This window comes from Hylobates moloch, unplaced genomic scaffold, assembly GCF_009828535.3.
Source record: "Hylobates moloch isolate HMO894 unplaced genomic scaffold, HMol_V3 SCAFFOLD_2, whole genome shotgun sequence".
In the NCBI taxonomy this organism is placed as follows: Eukaryota; Metazoa; Chordata; class Mammalia; order Primates; family Hylobatidae; genus Hylobates; species Hylobates moloch.
In genome coordinates, this window is record NW_026652277.1 from 100,080,015 (window position 1) to 100,104,169 (window position 24,155).

At 37.6% G+C, this 24,155-nt stretch overlaps 1 protein-coding gene across 2 annotated transcripts in view; it reads left to right on the forward strand.

Annotated features, from left to right (window-relative positions):
- The window catches only part of EYS (eyes shut homolog), a 2,056,951-nt gene that overhangs the window by 2,011,433 nt on the left and 21,363 nt on the right, over window positions 1-24,155 (forward strand). For both annotated transcript variants that reach the window (XM_032154320.2, XM_032154329.2), the window contains exon 41: window positions 4,222-4,394. In XM_032154320.2, coding sequence (XP_032010211.1) covers window positions 4,222-4,394 — 173 coding nt within the window. The remainder of the gene's footprint in view (window positions 1-4,221; window positions 4,395-24,155) is intronic.

Genomic DNA, 24,155 nt, shown 5'->3' on the forward strand with positions numbered 1-24,155 from the left:
GACTTCCTCACTCATTAGCTGACTTAACCTCTCTGTTCCTCAGATTTCTTCTCTGCAAAATGAGGATGATGATAGTACCCTCTTATAACATAATAGAGTAACTAGAAAGGTTAGAAGAGTGCTTGGCACATGGTGTCAAATAATGTTTGTCATTACTATAATTTTCCTCTTTCATACCAACACACTTACCAAAGCCTTGAAAATGCTGCATCCCCACAGCAATTTTCCTATTCAGGACTTTTGTCTCCATCTGCTTTCTTATCCCAGCCATGACCTATTATATTTATTCATTTGTGTGTTTATTCCCTGAATAGTCAATGAAAACTTACAATAAACCAAGAACTGTTTGGGGCCTTGAGACAATAATAAAAAACAAAACAGACCCTATCTCTGCTCTCATGGAATTAATGGTCTAGAGTGCCGGGGTCAGAAAACTATGGCATATGGGCCAAATCTGGCCTACCACCTATTTGTGAAACTAAAATTTATTGAGATACAGCCACACCCATTTGTGTGTTTTCTGTGGCTGCTTTCAACAATGGCAGAGTTTAGTTATTGCAACAGTGTCTATATGGCCCACAAAGCAAAACTGTAAACTGCCTTGCCCTTTACAGAAAAAGGTTGCTGGCCCCTTTTCCAGTAGCAAAAAAATATGCTAAGATCTCACTAAGATTAAAATTACGTCACCAGAGAGCTTATTGTTACACTATGCAGTCATCCTACACATAACAGATCAATATTCTTAAAATGTGCCTCCTTGTTTGTGTCATTTTCTATACACCTGTCATGTCACTTAAAAGTTGAACTGAAGCCAGGCACAGAAAGGCAAACATCACATATTCTCACTTATTTGTGGGTTCTAAAAATCAAAACAGTTGAACTCATGGAGATAGAGAGTAGAAGGATGGTTACTAGAGGCTCAGAAGGGTGGTGGGTAACAGGGAGGTGGGGATGGTTAATGACTACAAAAAAGTAGTGAGAATGAATGAGCAAGGACTAGTATTGGATAGCACAACAGGGTGACTATAGTCAATAATAATTTAATTGTACATTTTAAAATAACTAAGAAAGTATAATTGGACTGTTTGTAACACAAAGGATAAATGCTTGAGGGGATGGATACCCCATTTTCCATGATGTGATCATCACACATTGCATGCCTGTACCAAAACATGTCATGTACCCCATAAATATGTACACCTACTATGTACCCACAAAAGTTAATAGTTTGAAAAAAAAAAAGTTGAACTGCCTCAGCCTGTTGTTCAAAGTCCTTTGAAACCTCCTCTCAGTGCATGCATTTATACGGGCAAATCTCACTCTGGCGGCCTTTCCTAAGCCTTCTCTTGGCCTTCCCTAAGTAATTCACTAAAATTACTTAGGTGCCCATCAACAGGATACCATAATACCCATTTTAGAACTTGTCCCATTTTATTAAAATTGTCTCCTTACTAATCTGATTTCTCCAAAATACAGAAGTCCATGAGGTCAAAAATGGAGCCTCCTGTGTTGTAGAATCTCAGTACCAAGCACAGTACTATGCTCAATCCTAAGATAAGCACAGACAGCTAGCCTGTAAAAAATAATAAATATTCTTTAAATACATACCTACCTCTCTTTGTTTTGTTTTCACATTATCCATTATATAGACACCTCACCTCACACACATACTTCTACAAAATCTACTCCTCCTCAGGGCAGAGTGGTTAAGGGAAGAAATATTAATGAATTAACATCAAGGGTTAGAAAAATATCACCCAAAGTAGAGAATAACTAATGAAGGCTTGAAATTTTTTTATTATCTCTATTTCACAGGGTGCTATAGAAACCAAGGAACAAAAAGAAAACTCTGACCTTGCACAAAATCATTCTCATTAGAATTTTATAATAACTAATTATATATTAAACATATAGCTAATTGTTTCAGACCTAAAAATTCTGAGACAAACTATATGAGGCTCTGATTTGTTATTTTTTCAAATAAGATTTTGGCATCTATATTATATTATGCTTAATGTGATTTATATACTTTAATATCCAAGCAAGTATTTTATTCCCATAACACTATGTTATATACCTTAAATATATACAATAAAATGTAAGTGAATTAAATAAAATAAATATTTTACCATTGTGAGCTCTGTCTATAAGGCAGTGAGAATAATTTTAAGCTTTTTTCAAGTAGATATAAAATGAACCACTAGATGGCGCAATCGTCACTTTAAAAAGTAATGACAGCATCATGTTTAAAAATTCTTTAATAAGAATTTTTACTATAGTTTTATTTCTTTTGTGAAATTAGTTACTGATTTCCTTTTTCGTGTATGAGGTCTTTATACATTCTATACTCTTTGTGATCTTCAAAAATAATCTTCAAACTATGCAATTTTGTAGCAGATTCTGTATTTTGTCTGTCTCCATTTTAGAGAACTCTATACAATTTTCCTAACTTTTTTTGCACAACTATTAACTTAGATGTAACAAGCATATAAAAGTCTATGACATAAATAAAAGGTCTGGGAAAGTGTGATCGCTGCTGTCCTCCAGCTTAACAGATTCTGATCCCTATACCTCATACCCATTCTAGAATGTGCTTTTTAGACTGGCAGGGTGGTTTATTGCTCTCTGTCTCTTACAGGAATTTTAAGTTAACCCTTTCTCTCATGTACTCTTTAGTGTAGTGTTTTCAGAAGAAGAAAGAAAGGGGAATGTTGGGGAGAGAAAGGGAAGGAAGAAAGGGAGAAAGGCAGGCAGGCAGGGAGGGAGGGAGGAAGGGAGGAAGGAAGGGAGGAAGGAAGGAAGGAAGGGAGGAAGGAAGGAAGGAAGGGAGGAAGGGAGGAAGGGAGGGAGGAAGGAAGGGAGGAAGGGAGGGAGGAAGGGAGGCAGGGAGGGGCAAAATAAACACACGGTGCCCAGATAAACTTGAATTTCAGACAAACAACAATTTATCAACTATATATATATATAACATAACAAGATATAACATTAAAATCTCAAATATTATTTATTTAAAGTTCAGATATTGCATGGGACATGTATTAGTCCGTTCTCAGGCTGCTAATAAAGACATACTTGAAACTGGGTAATTTATAAAGGAAAGAGGTTTAATTGACTCACAGTTCAGCATGGCTGGGGAGGCCTCAGAAAACTTACCACATCATGGTGGAAGGGGAAGCAAACATGTCCTTCCTGATATGGTGGCAGGAAGGAGAAGAATGAGCGCCTAGTGAAGAAGGAAGCCCCTTATAAAACCATCAGATCTCATGAGAACTAACTCATTACCATGAGAACAGGATGGGGGAACCTCCCCCATGAGTCAATTTTCTCCACCTGGTCCCTCCCACAACACATGGGGATTATGCAAACTACAATTCAAGATGAGATTTCGGTGGGGACACAGCCAAACCATATCAGGACATACTTTTACTAAGAAAAGTTATTTATTGTTTAACTTATGTTTAAATTTAACTAGATGCTCTGCGTTTTATCTGACAACTCTGCCTTTGATGGGTCTATCAGAAAGTTTTCTGCTGGGCTCCTCCCAATATCACTCTCTAAACCCAGACAAGGTCTCTCTTTCAGCTGAGTATTCCCCATTACCCCTCAGCTTCTGCTCTAGCCAGAAACCACTTACTGCCAAGGTATCTTTAGCCAGAAGGACACCTCTTGGTTGAGATTCATTTTTATATGTCCTCAAGCTGTTGTTCCTGACCATGAACATCCCTTTCCTGGGATTCACTCACATTTGACTTGTCTCCAGCATGTTTACAGCTCTTTCGGCAACCCCAGGAGCTGAGCCTGTGAGTTTGCCAATGCCAGGGAAAACATACCAAGCTCTCCAAGTGGTCCTGCTGAATCTCTTTTCACTAGGCCTGAAGTTAGGAGACAGCAACACCATGCACAGCTTTTTCTTTTGGTGGTGGTGTGGGAGTTGGGAGAGAGACTTACAATGCAATTTTGTCCAAAGAAACAATTCTCAAAAAATCCTCTTTCAATTTTTACACTCTGAATCGTTTAAAGTCTTTGATGTGGAGTCCAGTAATCCTATAACCAGTTATTAACTCTTTCCTTTGACAATTTAGATCTTAGAGTTTGAATCACAATTCATTTTGATCTCTTGGAACTTCAGTTAAAATTGACAAGTTAGCATCAGGGCAATACATAGTATGTATCCATTTCTACACAAGTGCTCAAACCATGCGGCTTTCTCTCAACTCACAGCTGCAACTGTACCACTGGGTGGAAAGGAGCATTCTGCACAGAGACAGTTTCCACCTGTGATCCTGAACATGACCCTCCACACCACTGTAGCAGAGGAGCAACCTGCATTTCATTACCTCATGGATACACCTGTTTCTGTCCTCTAGGAACCACTGGAATCTACTGTGAACAAGGTGAGGCAGAATTTCAAATCATTTTGCTGTCCACAAATATAACTAAAATTAGGAACTTCAAAGTCAGTTTTCTTTTTGAGAAGTAAAAATGTACATATAATAAAATTCGAATCCACTCTCCTCTTTTTCTAGTATATTTGACATACTTCACAGATAGACTAGTACTTAAAATTCAGTAGTACAAAAAATATGGCTTTTAGTATTGCTTTAACTTATTAACTCTAAACTCTCTATTTTGTGTAGATGTTCTAGATGTTTTGTGCTGAATGCAGTTAAGTGAAGTGAGCTTAAGTTCATAACTCAGTTCCAGATCAAGACTTCATCTCTGTGAGCCTCTCCTATCTGTATTTTCCATCTCACTCAAAACTCTCAGAACTATCACAAGGCCATCAGCTTCAGAGGGAAATTAGAGAGGAGAAATGGCCCCAAGTCCAGTAGTAACAGTAAGAAGCAACAGTGTCCTAACTACTGGGGCAACTTATGGTAGTGCCTCTAAAAGAGCTCAGCAATCTCTGGGTGCTCCCAAGCTGGGCTGTGGCTAAGGCATAACGGTATTTCTAGATCTGAGCTATCTTCTCTTTAATCCCGGGCTGGGACTTCCAGAACAGCATTAGGGAATCCAGGAAACTCCCAGTTAAGGAAGTTGGAGAGATTAAGCCAGGAAAATAAAGGGGCATAAGGACCTACCTGCCAATATAAGGACCTACCTGCCATATCCTAGCTTCCTGAGACTGGACTATCTACTATTTCTCTATCCTGCCTCACCCACCACCCAGAAGATGAAGCTTTAGCTCTCTCTTCCCTATTTTAGAAACAGAGGCTGGGATAAAGAGTACAGGAGTCAATCACCAATTGTGCTATATCCACCTTTGCATGATTTGGATGTTTTATTGTAATATCATATTCATATGTGTAAGAAAAAATTCTTTATCAAATATATTAATGCAAACATTTTATTCCTATATTCCTTGATATTCTACTTGTGCTTAACTCTCCAAAAGTCAAAATTGTTAATAAATGGAAGACATTTGAGGGTTAGAATAATAGTTTATGGGAAAAAATGTTTAATCATGTCTTAAGAGTGTGATTATGAAATAATGAGATGAAGTTTTGTATCTGGCTTACATAAATCAGTCTCTCATAATGACATTAGGGATCAATCTTGATCTTTAAGAAGTTGTGTTTCTTAATTCCTAGAATGTGCCACACTCTTTCCTGGAGTAGAGATTTTGTATTGCTTCCCTCTGCCTAGAATGCTTTCATCTTCCCCTCCCTACCAGGTGCTAACACTTCGCCTTGCTAATTTAGGGAAGCCTTTCATAGAACTGAGGGCAGTGACCATGTCTGTTGAGTATCTAGCATCCATCATACAGTGCAGAGCAAAAAAAAATCGGTTAAATATTTAAACTTAATAGCAATAATAAAAACTGATTGTGATGGTTTTCATAGAATAGTTCCTTAGTGAAAGGCAAAGTACTCAAAAGTTAACCAAGATGAGTACCTTTATAACTCCCAAAGGAATAGCTTTTAGAAATGGAAATAAATAATATGACAAGTAACAGAAGGGCTACTGAATTTAACAATAGGGCAAGCCACAGTTTTGATGCTTAAATGCTCAGACAGTGAAAGTTTGAAAGATAGATTAACCCAAAATTTGTGTGGGTGTGTGGATATATATAAATAGATTATATAGACAGAGGGCAGATGAAGATAGATGAATGGATAGATAGATAGATAGATAGATAGATAGATAGATAGATAGATAGAGATACATACATACATACATATGTACATAGATATTGGAATAGTCAGAGTAATGAGATTTTACAGAAAGAAAGTCTAGAAGATTTGATTAAAGGTGCCAGAAAATGGGTGACATCCACATAGAATTCTAACACAAAGTTAACCAAGATATATCTTGATATTCTATAAAATAACAATTTGGTTAGAATACTTTAGAATCCAGAGTACTCATTAAAATGTTATACCAAGAATTCTGGTTCACACATTTTGCAAGATAGATAATATGTCCAGTTACTTTTCTCATATACTCAAGTCTTGCTTATTTGCTTTTATGTTATAGCTATATTTCCTGTTACAACTTATGATTTACAACTATACATATAACCTCTACTAAATCATAAAATCTCCTCTCAGTTTACTTTTTCCTCATATTATTGGTAAATTGCTTTTTTCATGGACTAGTTTTAATACTGCTAAATTCTAGCTATTGTGCATCAATGACATATAGCAAGTTAGATTCCATAATGTGTGAGTTTTTGACTTTCAACCCAGCAAATATTGAAAATGTTTCCTTTTTTGTTTTCACATTTTTTCCATTCATAGTATAATTTTTTTTCATTTATTTCTCATTCCATAAGATAAAGAAACCCACACACGTGGGCATTTTGCATGAAACAGGCAAATGTTCAAACTACTTAAACATTTTTCTCATGCCAACAACTCTTTGTGGTCCAACCAGTCCCTGATTTCCATTGAAACTGATTCTTGCTAATGGAGATGTTCAATTCTTCAAGCCCTTCCAACACATGGGATGGTTTCCAGCCAAGTCCTTGGTTTTCCTAATAATAGAGAAATTGGTCCAACACACAGTAGATGGCAGTTTCAGGAATTATTACTGTGTTTTCCTGTTTTCAAATACTCGTTTTTCAGGTGTGTTTGGCCATGTGGAACACAGCAAGCAATGCACATGCTTTCTTCATAGGAAAAAAATAAGCTTTAGTCTTTATTTCACTACTTTCAATCCCATTGTGATAATTAATAGAGGTGTAGTTACATGTGTATTAGATTCTCTACCTCTATGAACTTATAACAGTCATAAAAAGTAAAAGATAAGTAGGCACTAGCTATGATTCCTAGGAACACACATTCCACTTGTTTAGTCTTCTATGCTCTTCAATACAACCTGCTAAATTATAAGTGAAACTCAGAGAGAAAGTGAAGTATATATAATAATTCTGAAGTTTATATGAACATCAAGCTTTTTGAGCATTTAAATGAATAGATGTGGCAGCTAAGCCTTAGTAGAAAGAAACAGACACAACTTCCATTTCTAACCTTAGACACTGGCCAAGTAACTTAACTCTCCTGAACATCAGGTTTCTCATATGTGAAAAGGAGATATTTAAGAATCTCTGTTCGTGGGGAAATTTTGGCTAAAGTCTGGGGAGATTTCATTCTACTTTTGTCAAGTCCTAAATTATTATTAGTTTTTACAAAGCAGTGAGTGAAAAGTTAAAAACTTTAAGAGACATATCTATGAGGTTATTTTTTCAATAAAGTTCTCTTTTCATTTCCGTTCAAGATAGCATTAATAAGCACAAAAAATACATACATTGAATTTTTAGTTCCCGATGGCTGAAGTTTCCTCCCTCAAAATGTTTTATATACTGAGTCATAAATACCCTGCCCCCAATTATAGGAAGGAAGACAAAAGTAGTGTTTGTTTACAAACAATTTCTACAAATAAGACTAGGTTGCTACTTCCCCTCAGGCAGGTCTGCCTGCCTTCTTTCAAACTGAGATGATTGACAATGATGAGATCCAGCCACAAACTTTACTTTCTAATTTGGGGCAATAAGAGGAAGCCTCCCTTAGTTTTTAATCAAAATATTACTGGTGACAAGCAAGTCGAAATTATCATGACCATAGTGGAAGATACAAAGATCAGAAAATAGCTCATTATTTCATTTCCTCCACTTGATAAAATCTGTAAAGTTTACATTAAGAAAAATAGAAAAGCGAGCCTTCTAGTGCCATGTTCTTATAGCAGCTAAGGAATATCACAAGGCAAATGGTAAAGAAAGCCCTATAGTCTGAGAGGTAGAATTGTCAAAGACTCTTCTAGCATACCTCCAAAAAGAGTATGATAAGGAATCAATAAAATAAAGAGGCCTCCACAGTGCCTAGCATATAACTAGAACTCCATTAGTATTAGTCGCCTCCTACAGAGAAAGAAAAAAAGTGTTAGATTACACTTGAGTAAAATGCAGGCCATGTTCACATAGATTTTTTATCATTTTCATTTTATGGGTTAGTTTTAATATATTCTTAAGTTGAAATATTTTAAACCTCCTATTTTAAAAAGATAATGTTTTCTATATAAAAGATGTAAAGATTTTCAAACTGTAATGATAAATGTAGTAAACATTAAGTTTCCAAAATGACCAAATAAAATGTTTAAAACAACAACAACAATACTCAGCCAGGTGCAGTAGCTCATGCCTGTAATCCTAGCACTTTGGGAGGCCAAGGCAGGTAGACTGCTTGAGACTAGGAGTTCTAGACCAGCCTGGGCAACATAGCAAAACCCTCATCTCTACAAAAAAAAAAATAGAATAATTAGCCAGGTGTGGTCGTGCATGCCTGTAGTCCTAGCTATTCAGGAGGCTGAAGCAGGAGGATTGCTTGGGTCCACGATTCAAGGTCACAGTGAGCTGTGATCATGCCACTGCACTCCAACTTGGATGACAGAATGAAACCCTGTATCTAAATAGAAAACAAACAAAGAAACTCATTCTCAATAGAGTAATAGCAAATTGTTAAATTTTAAATAATATTTGTGGAGAACCCACTCAGGCAATATGAAGAGATCCAAAGCAATATAAAATAGTGTCCTTCTGGAATCCTCCCTTATCGGGGGAACCTGCCCCCAATATTTCAACATAGGTTCTTTCTATTTTCCCTAAGTGTCAGCCAGTCTGAGAAATAAAGAGAAAGAGTACAAAGAGAGGAATTTTACAGCTGGGCCACTGGGGGTGACATCACATATCGGCAGGTGTGTGATGACCACCTGAGCCGCAAAACCAGCAAGTTTTTATTAAGGATTTCAAAAGGGGAGGGGGTGTACGAACAGGCAGTAGGTCACAAAGATCACATGCTTCTGACGCCAATAAAGATCACAAGGCAAAGGGCAAAGCAAGATCACAAGGCAAAGGGCAAAGTCAAAAACTCCTGATAAGGGTCTATGTTCAGCTGTGCAAGTACTGTCCTGATAAACATCTTAAACAATAGAAAACAGGGTTTGAGAGCAGAGAACCGGTCTGACCTCAAATTTACCAGGGTGGGGTTTCTTCCCCACCCTAATAAGCCTGACGGTACTGCAGGAAACCAGGGCATCTTTCAGTCCTTATGTCAACCGCATAACAAAGACACTCCCAGAGCTGCCATTTATAGACCACCCCCCAGGAATGTGTGCCTTTCCCAGGGTCTTAATTATAAATATTCCTTGCTAGGAAAAGAATTCAGCAATATCTTCCCTACTTGCACATCTGTTTATAGGCTCTCTACAAGAAGAAAAATATGGCTCTATTCTGCCAGACCCTGCAGGCAGTCAGACCTTATGGTTGTCTTCCCTTGTTCCGTAAAATCTCTGTTATTCTGTTCTTTTTCAAGGTGCACTGATTTCATATTGTTCAAACACACGTTTTACGATCAATTTGTACAGTTTGACACAATAGTGGTTCTGAGGTGACGTACATTCTCAGCTTGCAAAGATAACAGGATTAAGAGATTAAAGACAGGCATAAGAAATTATAAAAGTATTAATTTTGGAAACTGATAAATGTCCATGAAACTTTCATAATTTACGTTCAGAGATTGCAGTAAAGACAGGTGTAAGAAATTATAAAAATACTAATTTTGGGAACTGATAGATGTCCATATATTAAAATGAAATCTTCACAATTTATGTTCCTCTGCTGCGGCTCTAGCCGGTCCCTCCGTTTGGGGTCCCTGACGTCCCACAACACTCCCTAAATCATTTTATGAGGCCAGCATAATCCTGATACCAAAGCCTGGCAGAGACACACACAAAAAAGAGAATTTTAGGCCAATATCCCTAATGAACGTTGATACAAAAATCCTCAATAAAATACTGGCACACTAAATCCAGGAGCATATCAAAAACCTTATCCATCATGATCAAGTCAGCTTCATCCCTGGAATGCAACGCTGGTTCAACATATGCAAATCAATAAACGTAATCCATCACATAAACAGAACCAATGACCAAAACCACATGAATATCTCAAAAGATGCAGAAAAGGCCTTTGACAAAATTCAACAGTCTTTCATGCTAAAAACTCTTAATAAACTAGGTATTGATGGAACATATCTCAAAATAATAAGAGCTATTTATGACAAACCCACAGACAATATCATACTGAATGGGCAAAAACTGGAAGCATTCCCTTTGAAAACTGGCACAAGACAAGGATGCCCTCTCTCACCACTCCTATTAAAATAATATTGGAAGTTCTGGCCAGGGCAATCAGGCAAGAGAAAGAAATAAAGGTATTCAATTAGGAAAAGAGGAAGTCAAACTGTCTCTGTTTGCAGATGACATGATTATATATTTAGAAAACCCCATTGTCTCAGCCCCAAATCTCCTTCAGTTGATAAGCAACTTAAGCAAAGTCTCAGGATACAAAATCAATGTGCAAAAATCACAAGCATTCCTATACATCAATAATAGACAAACAGCCAAATCATGAGTGAACTCCCATTCACAATTGCTGCAAAGAGAATAAAATACCTAGGAATACAATTTACAAGGGATGTGAAGGACCTCTTCAAGGAGAACTACAAACCACTGCCCAAGGAAATAAGAGACGACACACAAACAAATGGAAGAACATTCCATGCTCATGGATAGGAAGAAACATTATTGTGAAAACGGCCATACTGCCCAAGGTAATTTATAGACTCAATGCTATCCCCATGAAGCTACCAAAGACTTTCTTCACAGAATTTGAAAAACCTACTTTAAATTTCATATGGGTATAGCCAAGACAATCCTAAGCAGAAAGAACAAAGCTGGAGGCATCACACTACCTGACTTCAAAGTAGACTACAAGGTTACAGTAACCAAAACAGCATGGTACTGGTACCAAAACAGAGATTTAGACCAATGGAACAGAACAGAGGCCTCAGAAATAACACCACACATCTACAGCCATCTGATCTTTGACAAACCTGACAAAAACAAGCAATGGGGAAAGGATTCCCTATTTAATAAATGGTGCTGGGAAAACTGGCTAGCCATATGTAGAAAGCTGAAACTGGATCCCTTCCTTAGACCTATACAAAAATTATTTCAAGATGGATTAAATAGGATATAGGCATGGGCAAAGTCTTCATGACTAAAACAACAAAAGCAATGGCAACAAAAGCGAAAATTGACAAATGGGATCTAAGTAAACTAAAGAGCTTCTGCACAGCAAAAGAAACTACCATCAGAGTGAACAGGCAACCTACAGAATGGGAGAAAATTTTTGCAATCTATCCATCTGAAAAAGGGCTAATATCCAGAATCTACAAATAACTTAAACAAATTTACAAGAAAAAAACAAACAACCCCATCAAAAAGTGGGCAAAGGAAATGAACAGACTTCATAAAAGAAGACATTTATGCAGCCAACAGACATATAAAAACATGCTCATCATCACTGATCATCAGAGAAATGCAAATCAAAATCACAATGAGATACCATCTCACACCAGTTAGAATGGTGATAATTAAAAAGTCAGGAAACAACAGATGCTGCAGAAGATGGAGAAATAGGAATGCCTTTACACTGTTGGTGGGAGTGTAAATTAGTTCAACCATTGTAGAAGACAGTGTGGCCATTCCTCAAGGATCTAGAACTAGAAATACCATTTGACCCAGCAATCCCATTTCTGGGTATATACCCAAAGGATTATAAATCATGCTACTATAAAGACACATGCACACGTATGTTTATTGTGACACTATTCACAACAGCAAAGACTTGGAACAAACCCAAATGCCCATCAATGACAGACTGGATAAAGAAAATGTGGCACATATACACCATGGAATACTATGCAGCCGTAAAAAGGATGAGTTCATGTCCTTTGCAGGGACATGGATGAAGCTGGAAACCATCATTCTCAGGAAAATATCAGAAGGACAGAACACCAAACACTGCATGTTCTCACTCATAAGTGGGAGCTGAACAATGAGAACACATGGACACAGGGTGGAGAACATCACACACTGGGGCCTGTCGTGGGGTGGGGGGCTGGGGGAGGGATAGTGTTAGGAGAAATACCTAATGTAAATGACAAGTAGATGAGTGCAGCAAACCAACATCGCACATGTATACCTATGTAACAAACCTGCATGTTGTGCACATGTACCCTAGAACTTAAAGTATAATAATAAAAATAAATAAATAAATAAATAAATAAAATAGTGTCCCTCCATTCAAAGAGCTAACAATTTAGGTTAAGACCAGGCAAAAGTTTGTAAAAATTAAATATGAGTATATAATTTAAAGTTCAGGGAAAAAGAGTAAGAAATATCCTAAGATATTGAATGCTTTAATTGCCAGATCAATGACATGATAAATGCATTATTTCTTGCTAGTTGGACCTAAATAGGCATTAGAAAGTGACAGAATTGAATTAGGTTTCAAAGGATGGGTAAGACTTCAGTAGACTCATGAGAGAGGGAGATAGCTTTCCTAAGGTGAGAACCACTTCAGAAAAGCATGAGGAGGAATGGAAGGGTAGACTTGCATATATAAGTAAACCCCTTCATCTGAAAAAAACATTTCTAGCAGATAAGGTCTGAATTATTAAAATACCAATGAGAACAGAAGAAAAGATGATATGGTTTAGCTCTCTGTCTCCACTCAAATCTCATCTCAAATTGTAACTCCTATGTATCAAGGGAGGGATTGTAATCCCAACATGTAGAGGGAGGGAGGGAGGGGATTGGATCATGGGGGGCAGTTTTCCCCATGCTATTCTCATGATAATGAGTGAGTTCTCATGAGATCTGATGGCTTTATTAATGTAAGTGTTTGGAAGTTCCTCCTCTGTGCTTCTCTCTCCTGCCACTACGTGAAGAAGGTCCTTGCTTCCCATATAGCAGTGTGAAAACAGACTAATACAGATTTTTTTTAAACTCTAGATTTAAAAATCTCCAGGACTTGCTTACTGAGCTAAAAGGTATGCCTTCCAAATAGATGGGTCTCAACATTTCTGAATTGGATGATGATTATTCAAAATTTAAAAACCTAGATGACACACACACATAATCAATGGTATCTGCCAAAACCTTCTGTAAATAAGCCTTTGAGACTCCTAAAACATCCATAAATCTTCCTATACAATTTACCCAGCTTAATATTATTATGACACTTCCAAATAGCATAAGAATAGCATAAAAGAGAGCTCACTGTAAAAAATATATATACGTATACACACACACACACACACACACACATATTTTTTAGTAGCCAAGATACTGACAGAAAAAGAAAATATGCCCTCTTACCAAGAAAAGAAAAGAAAAAAGAGAAAAGAAAATGGAAAAATTAAGAAGGGACAGGAAGAAAAAATCAAAAAACACCAAACAAGTCTAGTCTAAAACATGACAAACGACTGCACATAAAACTAGCTTTGGGTTTCTGGGAAGTCTAAGCAAAATATAACATACAACAAGTTGTTACTCAATAAAAGAAAACATTCCAGTCATCACACCAAAAACAGAGCACTACGTCCTGGTACTAAACTGTAATAAAAATGTATTGAGCAAACTTCAATTTTAAAAAAAGAAATTAAGGCCAGGCGTGGTGGCTCACACCTGTAATTCCAGCACTTTGGGAGGCTGAGGTGGGCAGATCACGAGGTCAGGAGATCGAGACCATCCTGGGTAACATGGTGAAACCCCGTCTCTATTAAAAATACAAAAAAATTAGCCGGGCGTGGTGGTGGGTGCCTGTAGTCCCAGCTGCTGGGGAGGCTGAGGCAGAAGAATGGCGTGAACCCGGGAGGCGGAGCTTGCAGTGAGCCAAGATCGCGCCACTGCACTCCAGCCTGGGTGACAGAGTGAGACTCCGTCTCAAAAAAAAAAAAAGAAATTAAACAATATATGTTATCTTGGAGGACAATTTTCTAGAAAATGAGGAGACTCTATACAGATGGCCATTTCTTATATTGACACACAATAAAGGCTATAATAATATTATAGGCATAATAATATTGTCATAGTACTGTAAACATATTGTCATAAGCTAAGTTAATATAGTAGCTTGCTAATGATCTGGCATGTTACTAGAATGATAGTGAATTATCTAAGGGAGCAATTATTTAATACTCATTTGATGGTTACTCTTGGATATCAATTGTGTTAGCCAGAAAATAGTCAAAAAATTAAAACTTAAAGTCCCTGTAGAAGTCCAGGTATCCTAGTTATTGATTGAAAGGATCACTATATGCTTTATTTTCCAGATTTATAGTTGACAAACTTGATGTTTTATTATGAAAATTTTAAAGTTTACCTTGGCATCTGTTCAACCCCCAAATTTTGCTTCACAAAACATGGAATAGAATACCTCATCCTAGAAGATTTTGGTAGCAGGAATCACCAGATGTCTTTGCCTATCATAAAACAATCATGTGATTTTGTAAAATGCTTAATTTTTAAGCAACACATCATCCTGATGGGTTTCCAAAGATCATTCAGAACAAAATAGCGACCCAAATAACTAAATGACTTAAACGGTTAAGTAGAGTTGTTCAGCATTAACCATCTGAGTCCTGAGGAAAGTGTGCCTAAAGGGAGGATTTTATTTTTTCTATAATTGATACTTAACCATTCCTTCTGTTAGCAATTAAACAACAGGTTTAATTGCTCATTCACACAACTCCCAGTGGACTTTGACAATAATCCATTCCTTCAGCAAAGAAAGATGCTCAGCTTTCATTTTTGCTACAGTAACTAGGTGTGTACCTAGTTAATTTAAAATTTGTCAGACTGCTTAAGGGCTAATATCCAGAATCTACAATGAACTCAAACAAATTTACAAGAAAAAAACAAACAACCCCATCAAAAAGTGGGCAGAGGACATGAACAGACACTTCTCAAAAGAAGACATTTATGCAGCCAAAAAACACATGAAGAAATGCTCATCATCACTGGCCATCAGAGAAATGCAAATCAAAACCACAGTGAGATACCATCTCACATCAGTTAGAATGGCCATCGTTAAAAAATCAGGAAACAACAGGTGCTAGAGAGGATGTGGAGAAATAGGAACACTTTTACACTGTTGGTGGGACTGTAAACTAGTTCAACCATTGTGGAAGTCAGTGTGGCGATTCCTCAGGGATCTCGAACTAGAAATACCATTTGACCCAGCCATCCCATTACTGGGTATATACCCAAAGGACTATAAATCATGCTGCTATAAAGACACATGCACACGTATGTTTATTGCGGCACTATTCACAATAGCAAAGAGTTGGAACCAACCCAAATATCCAACAACGATAGACTGGATTAAGAAAATGTGGCACATATACACCATGGAATACTATGCAGCCATAAAAAATGATGAGTTCATGTCCTTTGTAGGGACATGGATGAAACTGGAAAACATCATTCTCAGTAAACTATCGCAAGGACAAAAAACCAAACACCGCATGTTCTCACTCATAGGTGGGAATTGAACAATGAGAACTCATGGACACAGGAAGGGGAATATCACACTCCGGGGACTGTTGTGTGGTGGGGGGAGGGGGGAGGGACAGCATTAGGAGATACACCTAATGCTAAATGATGAGTTAATGGGTGCAGGAAATCAACATGGCACATGGATACATATGTAACAAATCTGCACATTGTGCACATGTACCCTAAAACCCTAAAGTATAATTAAAAAAAATAATAAAAAAATAAAAAAAAAATTTGTCAGACTGCTTAAATTGAAATGGCGAGGTAAAGTCGTAACACTTCAAATAGTTAAGGATGGAAGAAAAGTTCTTTTTAATCTATTAGATTCTTATTGTGATAAAGCTTTAAAGAAGAACTTACAAGCCAACATAAAATCATATGCACTTATCCATAGACCAACAGGCAAATAATAGATTAATACATGCTACAAAAAGTCTTAAATTATTCTTACCTCTTTTTCTCTACTAATTGAACAGAAAATGCCTATAGTACAGTAGAAGAGCTGTGGCTAAAGTCAAAATTTGTTTATTAAACAAAATGAAATTAAAGTATTTTAATTAAGAATCCTGCAATTTGGTAAGAACAAAGTTAATTTTATCTGCAAAGATTATCCACTTAAACTCATAGGCTTATAGTTTGTAGAGATAAAGACCTATCTGTTTATGACATGGACTAAGCTTTGAGTCAATCTTAAAGAATAATGCTCTGGGAATTAATCTATTTTAGAAATCTTGAGGTCCACTACCAAGAACAGGATGATTTGGTAGCAAATAACCATCAGTAGGAATTGTTCAACTTAAAGTGATTAAATAGATGTGCTGAAATAATCAAAATAAGTGCATCCAAGGTAAGAGTGGTGAAATTCACAAAGCATAGAGGAAACTTGCAGAGCTTTAGATTTGGAGGAAAAAGTTACACTTTAAAAGCAGAAGTGCAGGTGAGCAAACGATGGACTAGGAAGCCACAGGATCTCCTTCCCCAACAAAGACACCAAATTAACAATAATACGTGGACCACAATACCTCTGTGATAATGCTGGAGACCAATTGAGAATCTATAGCACTAAGGCTATTGTAAGACAAAGACGGAATTCCAGTGAAAAGTGTAGGAAAATCTGCGGAATTTGTCACACACATTCGTTCCCCTTCCTCTATGCAGCATAACACAGAGCAACTGGAAGGAATCTAAATATATGAGTTCTCCTCCCTTGGGACAGAAAATAAACAGTAGACCATGGGTCCAATGTTCTGGCTTGTCTGAGGGCTGCCCAAAGGACTCATTTCTGTACCACCTGACTCAGAGTGCTGACAGTATTGACACCAGAATTCAGAAGCCACTGGAAACAAAGGTGAGTAGAATGTTAGAAATGCAGTTCAGCAGGCAGATTCCAAGGAGAGTAAGAGATTAGAAGGGTTTGAGAGGTCTTCCAGCTGGGCTGATTAAAGAAGGTCTTCTCCTGTACAAAGTCAGAATATAAAAACTGGGATAGAGGGTATTTTTCAAAGGCCAAAACCCCAGCAAAAAATTACAAGGCATACAAAGAAACAGGGGAACATGACTAAATCAAAGGGACAAATAAAACTCCAGAAACCAACCCTAATGAATGCAGATATATGAGCTGCTTAACAAGGATTTTAAATAACTGTCATAAGGATCTCAATATGTTAAAAAGATAACATAGGCAACTAAAGAAATCAGGAAAATTATGCATGAACAAAATAAGATTGTCAACAAAGATAAATAAACTATATAAAAAAACAGAAACTCTATAGCAGAAAAATACAAAAACTGAACTGAACAATTCATTATAGGGGTTTAACAGCAGACTTGATCTGACAGGAGAAGGAACTGGCAAACTTGAAACCAGGTCATTTAAAATTATTGAGAGATTTGGGCAAGATGGCCAACCAGACACAGCCAGGTGGAACAGCTGCCACCAAGGGACTAGGACAAGTGGCACACAGTCCTAGCAGATCTTCAGAGGGAAGGCACTGAGAGCAGACTGAGGGAAGACACAGAAGCCGGGCTGAAGAGGGGGGATGTTGGGATCCCTGGAGGGGGCTACTATGCACCAGTACTTGTTCCTGACCCCCAGTGACTCTGGGGGAATGGGTGAGTTGAACTGGCAAGGAACAACCCACTCTCACCACAGGCCTCTGGAATCATGGCAGCAGGAGACCCCTCGACCACCACAGACACTTGAGTTGGCAGGGAAACCTGCTTGGAGAAGCGATGGGGAAGGATATCAGCCGATACAGAGCCCAGAGGGTTTGGAATGGGAGCATCTGTAGACAGATCATCAAGGCAGAAGATTAACAAAGATATTCAGGACCTAAACTCAGTACTGGATCAAATGTACGTGACAGGCATCTACAGAACTCTCCACCTAAAAACAACAAAATATACATACTTCTCATTGTCACATGGCACACACTCTAAAATTGACCACATAATCAGACATAAAATACTCCTCAGCAAATGCAAAAGAACTGAAATCATAACAACCACTGTCAGATCACAGTGCAATAAAGTTAGAAATCAAGACTAAGGAAATAGCTCAAAATCATACAATTACATGGAAATTGAATATCCTGTTCCTGAATGACTCTGGGGTAAACAATGAAATTAACATAGAAATCAAGAAGTTCTTTGAAACTAATGAGAGCAAAGATACAACACACCAGGATCTCTGGGACACAGCTAAGACAGTGTCAAGAGGATAATTTACAGCACTGAACACCCATATCAAAAAGTTACAAGATAGCAATTTAACAACCTAACATCAGGCCAGGCGCGATGGCTCATGCTTGTAATCCCAGCACTTTGGGAGGCCGAGGTGGGCGGATCACGAGGTCAGGAGATCGAGACCACGGTGAAACCCCGTCTCTACTAAAAATACAAAAAATTAGCCGGGCGTGGTGGCGGGCGCCTGTAGTCCCAGCTACTAGGAGAGGCTGAGGCAGGAGAATGGCGTGAACCCAGGAGGCGGAGCTTGCAGTGAGCCGAGATCACGCCACTGCACTCCAGCCTGGGTGACAGAGCGAGACTCCGTCTCAAAAAAAAAAAAAAAGAAAAAAAACAACCTAACATCACAACTAAAACTAAAAGAACTAGAGAACCAAGAGCAAGCTCAAAGCTAGCAGAAGAAATAACCAAAATCAGAGCTGAACTGAAGGAGATTGAGACACAAAAAATCATTCAAAAGATCAACAAATCCAGGAGTTGTGTTTTTGAAAAAATAAAATGAAATAGAGAGACCACTAGCTAGACCAATAAAGAAGAAAAGAGAGAAGATCCAAATAAACACAATTAGAAATAACGAAGGGGATATTACCACTGACTCCACAGAAACACAAATAATCATCAGAGAATATTATAAACACTTCTATGCACACAAATTTGAAAATCTAGGAAAAATAGATAAATTCCTGGATACATACACCCACCCAAGACTGAGCCAGAAAGAACCTGAATCCCTGAAAAGACCAATAATGAGCTCTAAAATTAAATCAATAATAACTAGCCTACCAACCAAAAAAAGCCCAGGACCAGACAGATTCACAGCAAATTCTACCAGATGTACAAAGAAGAGCTGGTACCATTCCTGCTAAAACTATTCCCAAAAATTGATGAGGAGGGACTCCTCCTTAACTCACTCTATGAGACCAGCATTATCTTGATACCAAAATCTGGCAGAGACACAACAAAAAAGAAAACTTTAGGTCAATATCCTTGATAAACATTGATGCAAAAATCCTCAACAAAGCACTGGCAAACCAAGTCCAGCAGCACATCAAAAAGCTTGTCCACCAAGATCAAGTAGGCTTTATCCCCAGGATGCAAAGTTGGTTCAACAATAGCAAAGATATTGAACCAACCTAAGTGTCCATCAACAGATGACTTTTGTACCAGTACCATGCTGTTTCAGTTACTGTAGTCTTGTAGTATAATCAACCTAAGTGTCCATCCACAGATGACTTTTGTCCAGTATCATGCTGAAAGATTTTGTCACCACCAGGCCTGCCTTACCAAAGCTCCTGAAGGAAGCACTAAATGTGGAAAAGAAAAACAGGTACCACCAACTGCAAAAACATACCAAATTATTAAGATCAATGACACTATGAAGAAAGTGCATCAACTAATGGGCAAAATAACCAGCTAGCATCATAATGACAGGATCAAATTCACAAATAACAATATTAACCTTAAATATAAATGGGTTAAATGCCCCAATTAAAAGACACAGACTAGCAAATTGGATAAAGAGTCAAGAACCCTCGGTGTGCTGTATTCAGGAGACACATCTCATGTGCAAAGACACACATAGGCTCAAAATAAAGGGATGAAGGAACATTTACCAAGCAAATGGAAAGCAATCCTGGTCTCTGATAAAACAGACTTGAAACCAACAAAGATCAAAAAACACACAAAACACACAAAAAAAGGACATTACGTAATGGTAAAGGGATCAATCCAACAAGAAGAGCTAACTATCCTATGTATTTATGCACCCAATACAGGACCACTCAGATTCATAAAGCAAGTTCTTAGAGCCCTACAAAGAGACTCAGACTCCCACAGAATAATAATGGCAGACTTTAACACCACACTGTCAATATTAGACAGATCAAGACAGAAAATAAACAAGGATATTCAGGACTTGAACTTAGCTCTGGAGCAAGTGGACTGATTAGACATCTACAGAACTCTTCACCCCAAATCAACAGAATATACATTCTTCTCAGCACCACATTGCATTTATTCTAAAATTGACCAAATAATTGGAAGTAAAACACTCCTCAACAAATGCAAAAGAACAGAAATCATAACAAGCAGTCTCTCAGACCACAGTGCAATCAAATTATAACTCGGTGTTAAAAAACTCACTCAAAACCACACAACTACATGGAAATTTAACAACCTGCTCCCAATTGACTACTGGGTAAATAATGAAATTAAGGCAGAAATAAATAAGTTCTTTGAAACAGTGAGAATAAAGACATAATCTTTTTGTCTTTGTGTACCAGAATCTTTAGGACACAGCTAAAGCAGTGTTTAGAGGGAAATTTATAGCACTAAATGCCCACAGGAGAAAGTGGAAAAGATGTAAAATCATCACCTGAACATCACAATTAAAAGAACAGGAGAAGCAAGAGAAAACAAAATTCAAAAGCTAGCAGAAGACAAGAAATAACTAAGATCAGAGCAGAACTGAAGGAGATAGAGACACAAAAAACCCTTCAACAAATCAATGGGTCCAGGAGCTGGCTTTTTGAAAAGATTGACAAAATAGATAGATTGCTAGCCAGACTAAGAAAAAAAAAAGAGAAAAATCAAATAGACACAGTAAAAAATGATAAAGGGGATATCACCACTGATCCCACAGAAATACAAACTACCATCAGAGAATACTATAAGCACCTCTATGCAAATAAACTGGAAAATCTAGAAGAAATGGATGAATTCCTGGACACATACACCCTCCCAAGACTAAACCAGGAAGAGGTTGACCAATAACAAGTTTAGACCAATAACAAGTTCTAAAATTGAGGCAGCAATTAATAGACTACCAACCAAAAACAGCCCAGGACCAGATGAATTCACAGCCAAATTCTACCAGAGGTACAAAGAGGAGCTGGTACTGTTCCTTCTGAAACTATTCCAATCAATAGAAAAAGAGGGCCTCCTTCATAACTCATTTTATGAGGCCAGTATCATCCTGATACCAAAGCCTGGCAGAGACACAACAAAAAAAAGAGAATTTTAGACCAATATCCCTGGTGAACATTGACGCAAAAATCCTCAATAAAATACTGGCAAACTAAATCCAGCAGCACATCAAAAATTTATCTACCATGATCAAGTCGGCTTCATCCCTGGGATGCAAGGTTGGTTCAACATATGCAAATCAATAAACATAATCCATCACATAAACAGAACCAATAACAGAAACCACATGATTATCTCAATAGATGCAGAAAAGGCCTTTGACAAAATTCAACACCCTTTCATGCTAAAAACTCTCGATAAACTAGGTACTGATGGAAAGTATCTCAAAATACCACAGACTGGGTGGCTCAAACAACAAAAATGTATTTCTCACAGTCTGGAGGCTGAAAGTCTAAGAGCAGTGTGCCAGAATGGTTAGGTTCCAGCAAGGGCTCTCTTCCTGGCTTGTAGACAGCTGCCTTTAGCTGTGTTCTCACATGGTACACACAGAGAGACAGCATGCTCTATGGTGTTTCTTCTTATAAGGATACTAATTCTATTGGATTACAACTCCAACATCACAACCTCATTTAACCTTAATTACTTCAGCAAAAGTCTTATCTCCGAATATTGTCAAATTGGGGATTAGGGCTTCAACATATGTATTTGGGGAGACAGAAATATTGTCCATAATATACATTTTTAAGCTATTTTGGTCTTCGTTTCTTTGAAAATATAATAAGACCATCCGACATCCATCTAAATCACTTCCTTTCTGTATGAAGTACATTCTTTAAAATTTCCTTAGTGTTTGTTAGAGACATATCATCTATTACTCTTTATGTGAATAGACATTTTGCTCTTTTACTTGAAAGTTTGTTTTTGACTGTGAAAGTGTGTTGACAGTTATTTTCTCACAGCACATTGAAGATCTCATTGTCCCCTTGACTTCAGTTGTTGCAACTGAAGTCTGAATTCAAGGTGCTGGCAGGGCCATGTTCCTTTGAAGTCTCTAGAGGCAGTTTCTTCTTTTCCTCTTTCAGCTTTTGGTAGCTCCAGACATTCCCTTGCCTATAGGTGCATCACTCCAATCTCTGCCCTCATATTAACATATGATGTCTGTGGCAATAACGGTGATTTATTTCTAATTCACCCTTTCACTGAGTGCATCTTTAGGGTCCCAGTTTTTTGGTGGAAAGCCTCCTTTTACATATTAAGCAATTTCTAGGCTTCTCTCTTGTCCACATGTCCTTGAACAGTTGAAGATTAAACTTTGGATTTAGCAGATTTGGCAAATATGCTCAAGGAAAAACCTGGCTTTATCATTCTGCTTATCTATTTAGCTTCTATTTTCTTTTTTCACCTTTTTTGGCATCTGAATATTCTTTTTTCTTGCCAGGTCATCAATTTATTGGAAAAGATGTTTTCAAATAATTTATCCAACATTTTTCGTAGTTTTCATGATGGAGATGAGGTAAATCATGTTATCTAATCTACTATACTGCTGGAAACAAAAGTCAACTATTGGATTTATTTTAAAAGAAGCCCATCTGGCTGGGCGCAGAGGCTCATGCCTGTAATCCCAGCACTTTGGGAGGCCGAGGTGGGCAAATCACCTGAGGTCAGGAGTTTGAGACTAGCTTGGCCAACATGGGGAAACCCCATCTCTACTAAAAACACAAAAATTAGCCGGGTGTGGTGGTGGGCGCCCGTAATCCCAGCTACTCGGGAGGCTGAGGCAGGAGAATCGCTTGAACCCAGGAGGCAGAGGTTGCAGTGAGCCAAGATTGTGCCACTGCACTCCAGCCTGGGCGACAGAGCAGAACTCTGTCTCAGGAAAAAAAAAAAAAAGAAAGAAAGAAGCCCTTCTGACAGGTATTGCATAAAGCATTAAAAACTATAGAAGAAAGTTAAAAGTGCTATGAGAGGACATTGCAAGTGGGAACACCATCATTTGGTCCCAAGTTTTGAGGAGCAGATACTGCTAGACCCTGATCAGTGATTTTAAGGGTAGGGAAGGGACACTGATAAAGAAAAATGTCCTTCCATAGTAGTACATTTAATGTGCCAGCCTGTAACTTATCCCTCCATCCTCATTAAAGCAGCAAGAAAGAAGATAAAACAGTGTCCTTTTTCTTTTTTAAAATGCATTTGGTGTAAAAAATAATGATGTATGCCCAATATCATGGTAACTCAAAGACAGCTTAACTGATGAATTAAAAATTAAAGTATGCTTGAACATAAGCAAGATATGGAGTATGCATGAGAAAAAAATACATTATAATAAAAAGAAAAGAAAAGCCACTAAAATATATTTGTAATCAAAGTATTTTTATAGTTCATTATTTGGTGTGTGTTTTCGGGGAGTACTTCACTATTTTCAAAACCTAAAATGAGAAAGTATGTCACAAAAGATGCTGCCTCGTAACATCTACAAATCTGCTCATACCATTTCCCTCACTACTGCTGCCTCAAATTGCAACCTGGTGGCTCCAGACAACTCTCCTGTCAGGGACCTCACCCATTACTGCTAGAGACATCAA